Here is a 9,282-nt window from a genome sequence, read left to right as displayed (position 1 = left end):
AGGACACCACAGACAGAGGCTTGGTTCTGGCTGATGGGCCTGGAGGCTTTTATTTATCAACTGGTCCATAGGGTGGGGGCGGGTCCACTACAGGGCTACCTCGGGGGCCACCTCACCGGCCCCCTGGCCTCTGGCCACATCTGCCTCCCTCTGTTCCCGCCGCTTCTTCCGCTGGAGCAGCCGCCGTTCCCGCTCAAACTCCTTCATGCGCATCACATAGCTGCAGGAAGAGTGCACAAATGGGAGTCCGGCTCCCTGGCCAGGCCCTCCCGAGCCCCAGGAAGCCAAAGGGACAGGAGTGGGTGCCCCACAGCTTTCTGGGAGGCCTCTGAGTAGGAAAGACCTGTGTGCCTGGTTTAAGTCTGGGGTCTGCCCGAGTGGACACCAGTGAGCCCAGGGCAGAAGCTGGGCCTCCTACCCAGAATCCGGGCCTGGCCATTCCTTCAGGTGGCCTCAAAGCCACGTGGCCCACCCAGCAGGCCCCCTGAGATTCCTCTTTCAACCAAGGTGGAGCTTGGCTGGAAACTCGGTGCTAGTTCACTGTGTTCTGCCTCTGGGGCAGTATCCTGCGGGGGCCAGGCCAGGGCTGGGGATGTGGGGGCGGGTCTGGGGCTCACTCAAGGTGCTCGCAGTAGTCCCAGTCGTGCTGCTCGTGCTTGCAGGCCAGGATGTTGGGGAAGCTGTCACGCTTGCACTTGAGCAGCCGGATGAGGTAGTGGGCACAGTAGTCTCGCTGCTGGAGCACCAGCTGTGCGTCGTTCATCTGCTGCTGTGTGGCCACCATCTCTGCAGAGAGTGGGTGGGCTTGTTGGGCTTGAACTGCCAGAGATCCGTCGCCCACCCTCAACACCTGATTCCTGGGAGACCCAGCAGGTGTTGTGCAACTGGGAGCCACGGTTCAGGGGCCCCCACTGGGACGTGGGGCCTGGGTTATGGCCACCCCGACAGTGTCCTTTCCTAATGTGCACAAAGGCCACTCCGGACACTGAGGCCCAGATAGAGGAAGGGTCCCTTTCTCCCCATCACCCCCAGATGCCTCCCCTTCCCTGGGTCTTCATCTCCAGATACCCCAACCTGCAGAGCCCAAGCTCAGAAACCACCTTCTCCCAGTGTGTCCCCCTGCTGGCCATATCCCAGTGTCAGGCCTGCTGCCTGGGGACCTGGATCCCAGCTCGAATCAGCAGTGAGCGTCTGTCGCCCGAGCGAATACGTGTGAAGGCCTTAGGCCTGTGCCTCAGAGAGAGCTGAACTGGCTCCTGGTCCTGGTGCCATGTCCACCTGACTGACTGTGGGTGAAATCATCTTTCAGGAGGCTGACCGGGGCTGTTAGGAACCGGGCACATACCCTAGCCTGCACCCACTGTGCCCTGTGGGTGACCTGCATTCCTTTCTTGGCTTCATGGAGGGCTTGGCGCCTGCCCACTCCCCTCAGCCCAGCAGGGGTGCCCAGAACCCAGCCGTCCTGCAGTTCAGGCTGCCCTCACTGCCCTCGACATCTTGGTCCCAATTCCTTCCTATCAGCATCAAAATGTGTCCACAGTGATCTGGTACCTTCCCCTGGCTGGCTTCCCTCCCCTCTGCTTCCCAGTCCCATTTCCTCATCTCCTGCCCCTGCACCCCACGCTTTTCTGGCTCCACTCCAGCACTGCCCATCCACGGTTCTCACCAGGGCCTCCTGAAATGCCAGGACTCCATGCTTCCTGCCTGCTGCTTTCTCAAACGTTCTCCTTCCCACTAGCCGCCCAAACATTACATGTTGGCTTCTGGTGGTTCTTGCTAGGAGCCTTCTGCTCATTCTAATCCGTGGCTTTGATCGCCACTCCACAGGTGGATGAGCCCCAGGCCAGAGTATCTACCTGCAGCCCCCTGTCAGGGTAGTGTGGCTGGAACATGCCCAACAAGAATGCCTGCCCTTGAAGGCAGACACATCAAACAGGTGGAACCAGAGTATCAGATAATGCCTGGCAATGCCCAATATTAGGGAGAGGAGTACAGCAAGGGAGAGAGAGGCAGTGTTGGGGAATGGGTCACAACTTTAGATGGAGGGATCCCCCAGAAAGGCAACTGAAGGTGAGCAAGTGAGTCACACAGACACCTGGGGGAAGAGCATTCCTGGTGGTGGGATAGCAGATGCAAAGGCCCTGAGGTGAGAAGAGAGGTTCAGGATGCCCCAGGGATCTCAGCCTGAGCATGTGGCCGAAGCCAGAGGCAGAGTAGTGCCGCCTTCAGTCCAGGGTGTGATCCTGGAGACCCGGGATTGAGTCCCACCTCAGGCTTCCTGCATGGAGCCTGATTCCCCCCCCTGCCTGTATCTCTCATGAATACATAAATAAAACCTTTAAAAAAAAAAAAAAAAAAAAAAAAAAAAAAGGAACTGTTTTGGACCTGCTGAGTGGGTGATGCCAAACAGGCAGTGGGCCCAAGAGTCTGGAGTTGAGGGTCCAGGCCCAGGTGGAGATAAAAAACTGGGGAGCAGGATGAGGCACCTGAAGCCAGGGGTCGAGCAGAGACCCTCCCTGAGGGGGGGTGGGTGAGTGGAGACACAAGGCCCAAGCAGTGAGGCCCTCAACATTTACAGACGGGGAGGTGGGGAGGAATCAGTGAGGTGGGTGGGCGTGTGGGGCGTGGGAACCAGCTGATGAGGGGTTTCCAGGAGGTGGTGGCCATCAACTCGGATGCCGCCTGCAGGGGTCAGTTAGAACTGACCACGGGGTCCAGGGATACGGAGTGGGGGCGCACGGGAAGCTGGGCAGGAGCCCCTTCCTCACGTGAGCGGTGGGGTGACTGCTGGAGGGGATTCTGAGACGGCAGAAGTACGTGGGTCTGCACGGGACGGCGGGGCCAGCCCACAGGCGAGGGCATGTGGAGGGGCCACAGAAGGGCTGGACCCGAGCAGGGGCAGATCGTCCGGCACGACAGGACAGAGGGCCAGGTCCCGGCGACACAGGGAGCCCGCTGAGCCCTTCTGGTTGCTTCTGGTTTCTTAAGAGGATGCAAGTGACGAGCTGGAGTGAGAAGTGCGGGACCGTAGGAGGGCACGGGAGTGGGCCCAGTGCCCGGGAAGGCAGCAGGAAGGGTCAGAGGGGAGCCGCGGGGGGCGGGGGGCGGGGGGCAGTCTCTCTCCCGGGGTGCGGGGCTGCACCGGGACGGACGCCAAGGGGAGCCCGTCAAGAAAGAGGAGCAGGGGCCTGTGCCATCATGGGCGAAGGATTCCCGCGACGAGGAGGTGGGGGCTGGGACCTGGGGCCGCCCGCCCGGTTCCCCGGGATCCGACCTCTGCGCACGCCGTCCGCTCGGCCTCCCTGTCGCCGCCCACCCGGAGCCAGCGCCTCCCGCCCCCGGGCAGGTCGGTCACGGCCCGGCGCCCAGCTTGCGAAGCCCCGCCTCTCCCCCTCCCGGTCTCACACCTCGCCCCCGGCCACCGCCTCCCGGAAGCCTGCCGCGCCGCCCCCGGTGCCGCCCCCGAGCCCCGGCGAGGCCTGGTCGCGCGGTCTCTCCCCCGGGGCCGGCGTCCCCTGTGGTCGGAGCCCGCCGCAGGCGCGGTGCCCCCGGCACTCGGCCTGCTTGGCTGTCGATGCGCTTGCGAGGCTACCACACGCGAGGAGCAACGAGCAGGGCTGCGCGGACAGAGGTGCGGCGGGCGCGCCCCTGCGGACTAACCGCGCCGGCCGCGCTCCGCCGCCTCAGCCCCCGGGCTTTCCGCTCCGACCGCGACTTCGGCCTCGGCTGCCCCCGCACGCAGGCAGGCTCGCGCGTGTCCTCCGGACTCTTCCGGGCCGACGTCGGGGCCGAGCCTCGACCCGGCGCGGGAGCCCGAGCCCAACCCCGGGGGCCCCGGGGCTCCGGGGTTCGGGCGTCCGCGCCCCACTCCCGCCGGCCGCGCCTGCGCACGGGGCCTCACCGCGCTCCTTGCGCCCCGGGAAGCCGTAGTCCGCGGGGAAGGTGGGCATCCGCTTGGGGTCGGGCTCCCCCGATGGATCGGTCACATAGCGCCGCGCCAGATGCGCCCCCATGGCTGCAGCGCCGCAGGTTCCCGCAGCGGCCGGGGTCACCTCGCTCCTACCCGGAAGCACTCCCTCTTCGCCAGCCACGGCTTCCGGGTCGCGCAGGCTGCTGCCGGGATCAGGGAGATAGGCGGTCGGCTCCGGAGGCCTCCCGCTTTCTCTGGCGCCACCTGGCGGTCAGGCGGAGGCCGCGCGGGCGCAGCGCGTCCCCTCGCGGCGTCAGGTGGACCCCGGAGGAGGTCTTCCTGCTTCTCGTTTAGTCTTGGGGGGGGGGGGGGGGATGGGGACAGGGCGGGCCGGGGGCCTCTCCCTACCCTCCTTGGGCACACAGGAAAATTATTTTGCATAGAGTATTTCCGAAAACCCGTTTTTCTTTTAAAACAGTTGAATTTGTCTTAAAAAAAAAAATCAACAACCTTGCACAGTACTGATGATATAATTATCGAAGATCAAGTTTAAATGCAATAATTCAAAATAAAGATTTTAATTGATTTAATTTAATTTAAATAGCAAAGCTATTTGTAAATATAACTACTTAAAGGTGAAATTTTATTTTTTTTATTTTATTTATGTATTTTTTAAATAAATTTATTTTTTTTTGGTGTTCAATTTTCCAACATATAGAATAATACCCAGTGCTCATCTCATCAAGTGCCCATAAAGGTGAGATTTTAAATAAATCCTATTGAGTACTTTTGTAAAACTAAAATAAGATTCTATTCTGCTATCCCTCTAATTGCCACTGTGAGAATCGGTATTACGTTTCACACTTGTTACATTGGGGCTTACATATATGCAAATTTAAGAGTATCGTACATTGTTTAGTGCTGCCAGATACTCCTTGGACTCAAGGTTCAGCGGTAACAAATGCTGTGCTAATTTGTTACTCTTTGGAAACCTGCACGGAAACACAAAAGCCATTCAGTGGGCTCTCTTGGGTGCACCTGTCAGAAAGGTGCACCAAGAGCCCACCCCTTCAGTTGAGTGCACCTGTCAGAAAGGGAATTAGATCATTCCTTGGCTGAAACCCTCCCCTGGGTCCCCAGTTCATATGGACTAAAAGCTGGACCCAGCCTGAAAGTGTCTGACTCAGGTGGTATAGGGTAGGGCCCCCAAATCTGCATTTCTAACAAGTTTCCAGGTGATGGTGGTGTTGCTGGTCTGGGGACCACCCTTGGGAGAATTGCTGAGCTAGGTTTTCATGTGCTGACACAGAGACCTGGATATTATTAAGTGCTCCTTCTGACTCCAGGGGGCAGCATTCACATTGTAGTCTTTCTGAATGGCACTCCTGGAATTGTGCAGTGCATGGTCTGCGCAGCTGTACCAGGCAGCCTTGCCTTGTTCTGGATGTCTTTCTTCCCCCTCTGTTTCTGTGTGCTTCAGCTGCAGAGGTCAGAGTTGGGAGGAGGCCCAGGGCCGCAGATTACTATCCCAGTTCACTGTCTCTGTACGACCTTGGGAAGTGACTTCCCCTTCTCAGAAACTCAGTTTTACTCATCTGTAAAATGGGATCAGTAATACTAGTGTCATTTAACCTGAGATCCCTTTGACTTATCTCGTTTATTGTTAGTCTCTCTTGAATGTCAGCTCCACGGAGCGGGGAATTTTGTCTTCTTTGCTTCTGTATTCCTGCGCCTGGCACACAGTAAGTGCTTTGTAAGTACTTATCAAATCAACAAATGAATAAATGAATAGAGTGGCTTGGAGGAGTCAGTGAGGTGGTTGCATGAAAAGTGCTTACTGCCTGGCATATGGTAGGGGCCCAATACACGCTGGTTATTGTTACTCTTGTCTAGCTGGTCTCTCACTAGAAGGTATGAGGCTGAATAAGGAAACCTCATTTACTGCACCCCAATGTTCACAGCAGCAATGTCCATAAAAGCCAAAGTGTGGAAGGAGCCACTATGTCCTTCGACAGATGAATGGATAAAGAAGAGGTGGTGTATATATACACTGGAATATTACTCAGCCATCAGGAAGGATGAATACCTATTTACATCGACATGGATGGAACTGGAGGGTATTATGCTGAGTGAATAAGTCAATTGGAGAGAGATAATTATCATATGGTTTCACTCATATGTAGAATATAAGAAATAGTGAAAGGGTCATAAAGGAAGGGGGGGAAACCAAGTGGTGAAAAACTGACGGGAAGACAAACCATGAGAGACCCTGGGGAATAAACAAAGGGTTGCAGAAGGGGAGGGGGGTCAGAGGATGGGGTGACTGGGTGATGGGCATTAAGGAGGGCACGTGATGGGTTGAGCACTGGGTGTTATACTATACGCTGGCAAATTGGATTAAAAAAAAAAAACAAGTGTACTTGTGATGAGCACTGGGTTTTTAAAGAAAGTGTTGAATTAGTATATTGTACACCTGAAACTACGATTACACTCTGTGTTAACTGGAAGTAGGGATGCGTGGGTGCTCAGCCGTTTAGCACCTGCCTTCGGCCCATGTCGTGATCTTCGAGTCCCAGGATCGAGTCCCACATCGGGCTCCCTGCATGGAGCCTGCTTCTCCTTCTGCCTGTGTCTCTGCCTCTCTCTGTGTGTCTCTCATGAATAAATAAATAAAATCTTAAAAAAACAAAAAAAGTAACTGGAAGTAAAAAAAAGAAAAAAAAAAAAACCTTTTAAAAAAGGAAAAGAGAGAAAGGGAGGCCAGAAGGGGTAGCACTCATGCCCTAGCATCCTTTTGTCCATTGCAGATCCTGCAGGGAAAGAGGAACCTTGCATTCCTGTCTAGGGGGCCCCTGGACTTCACCACCCCAGCAGGAGGATGAAAGATTTTTCCTTGGAGGCAATGGTCCAGCCAATGGCCCAGGCCCAGTGGCCTCACGACTCAGCCACTGAGAAGCCACTACACTTTGAACTCCCACTTCCTTCCAAGTGGACTCTTTTGTCTATAACAACCCCTCTCCCAAGGACTCCCCCTCTTTCCTTTATAAAGGAAACTTGGTTCTCTGGACTTGCTTATGGTTGGGCCACAGCCCGCTAGTCCTGGATTGCAATTCTTTGCTATCCCCAAACACACTCAGTTTCTTGGTAGAATGATAACTGGCTGTTTTATTTTTCGGGTTAACAAAGGGCAACCAGAGACAACACGGGACTCCTGGGACCAGTCATTTTAGTAGAGGCTGAAGGGGTCCAAGCTGAGGATGATTCCGGGTGGATCGGGGGAGGTGGCCCATTTTGTCCTGAGGTCCCTGGACTCTTGTCTCCATCTGGCCGGTCCATACTCAAGAGTTGGGACCTGGAGGAGATGATATTAGGGTGAGGGTGGTTTTATTATTTATTTTTATTTTTATCATTTTTATATTTTATATTTATATTTTTATTTTTTTATAAATTTATTTTTTATTGGTGTTCAATTTGTCAACATATAGAATAACACCCAGTGCTCATCCCATCAAGTGTGCCGGGTGAGGATGGTTTTAAGCAGCCCGTGCCGGGGTGGGAAGGAAGAGGCTGGGCCTTGGTCACCAGTGCCACACAACCTTCCTGTTTTTTCTCTACCAATCATTTGACAAGGAGGCTTTCCGGTGTCCCCTGCCCACACCCGCCACATGCCCTGGTTCGCTGCTCACAGCTTACCCATCCCTCCTTCCTCCTTCCCTCACGGTCCTCTCTGGCCCCATCTGGCCTGTCCCCAGGCAGGTGCTTTGTTAACATTTTGTGAGCAGAAAAGCTCAGAGGCCCGAGTAGGCCTGGGGGCGGAGAAGGAAATTCTGTGTGGCATCTGCACCTTGCCATGGTCTGCTGGATGGGAGATTGGAAGCCCTGGGTACTTCAGTTCAGAGGGAGGAGAAAAAACAAGGGCAGTGTGGCCTAGAAAGTCCCTGGGGAAGGCCTTAATCTGCCTATGGGGCAGACAAGTCGGTGTCTCTAGTCTAGCTCGTGAGCTGTCGTGGGATGCAGCTGCCTGCTTTGAGGTTGGTTGGTTGGTGTTGGAGGGTTGAGTGAGCCTGGAGGGGCTTTGCCTTGGGGTGGCCTTATTCAGGGCTTGGCAGGCCAGTCAGTCACACATTCATTCAACAAACACCCACTGGACAACTACTGTGTGCCAGGTAGTGGAGCTGAGCTGCTAACGGGCAGGCAATGGAGAATATAAAGAAGTGAGATATATGGAATGTCAGATGGTGGTAACTATTTTTTTTTTAAATTTTTATTTATTTATGATAGTCACAGAGAGAGAGAGAGGGAGAGAGGCAGAGAAACAGGCAGAGGGAGAAGCAGGCTCCATGCACTGGGAGCCCGATGTGGGATTCGATCCCGGGTCTTCAGGATCGCGCCCTAGGCCGAAGGCAGGCGCCAAACCGCTGCGCCACCCAGGGATCCCAGATGGTGGTAACTATTAAGGAGAATTATAACAAATGGAGTATATGGAGAAGGGTGGGTTGTTTTAGAAAGTCTCATGGAGAAGGAGACATTTCCTATTTTTTGAACACACCGGGAGTTTGCTGTCCTCAGGGCCTTTGCACAGCCAAGAACACTCTTCCTCCAGATGTGCAGATATTATCCATGACCTGCCTCCACCTCCTTCAGTCTATTTCAATTGTCAGGCTGTTCCCAACCACCATTTTCTTCTTTTTAAAAATCGAGATATAAATGACATATGACATTATATTAGTTTCAGGTGTACAACATAATGATTCCACACATATTTATACTGCAAAATGATCACCACAATAAGTCTAGTTAACATCCATGCAGAGTTACAGTTTTTGTTCTTGTGATGAGAATTTTTTTTGAAGGTTTTTATTTATTTCATTTGAGAGAGAGAGAGAGACAGCACACGTGGGAGGGGGGAGAGGCAGAAGGAGAGGGAGGAACAGACTCTCTGCTGAGCCGGGCGCCCAATGCGGGGCTCAATCCCAGGACCCTGAGATCACGATCTGAGCCAAAGGCAGATGCTCAACCATGCGAGCCACCCAGGTGCCCAAGAATTTTTAAGATCTAGTCTCTGAACGCAAAATTATTTCAGGGCATGAGTTGGGTGTACATTCTGTAACGGACATAGGGAGCCTCTGAGAACATAATAAAGGTGCCTCTGGGGATCCCTGGATGGCTCAGCGGTTTCGTGCCTGCCTTCAGCCCAGGGTATGGCGCTGGAGTCTCGGGATCGAGTCCCACGTCGGGCTCCCTGCATGGAGCCTGCTTCTCCCTCTGCCTGTGTCTCTGCCTCTCTCTCTGTGTGTGTCTCTCATGAATAAAATAATAATAATAATAAAATAAAAAAAATAAAGGTGCCTCTGAAAGCATTAATTGTTCAG

The 9,282-nt window shown here is 54.4% G+C and overlaps 1 protein-coding gene across 1 annotated transcript; it reads right to left on the bottom strand.

Moving 5' to 3' along the window:
* Positions 1 to 20: 20 nt before the first annotated feature.
* Positions 21 to 4,098, bottom strand: NDUFB7 (NADH:ubiquinone oxidoreductase subunit B7). Its single transcript, XM_038567040.1, has 3 exons — positions 3,902 to 4,098; positions 618 to 786; positions 21 to 220 (listed from the first exon to the last, which is right to left on the bottom strand). The coding sequence occupies exons 1-3, from the start codon at positions 4,011 to 4,013 to the stop codon at positions 88 to 90; spliced, it is 414 nt and encodes a 137-aa protein (XP_038422968.1). The 5' UTR covers positions 4,014 to 4,098; the 3' UTR covers positions 21 to 87.
* Positions 4,099 to 9,282: the final 5,184 nt, after the last annotated feature.

This window comes from Canis lupus, chromosome 20 (genome assembly GCF_011100685.1).
Source record: "Canis lupus familiaris isolate Mischka breed German Shepherd chromosome 20, alternate assembly UU_Cfam_GSD_1.0, whole genome shotgun sequence".
Lineage (NCBI taxonomy): Eukaryota > Metazoa > Chordata > Mammalia > Carnivora > Canidae > Canis > Canis lupus.
The sequence above is the reverse complement of the archived record's forward strand: the minus strand, read 5'-3'. Positions and strand labels throughout refer to the sequence as shown.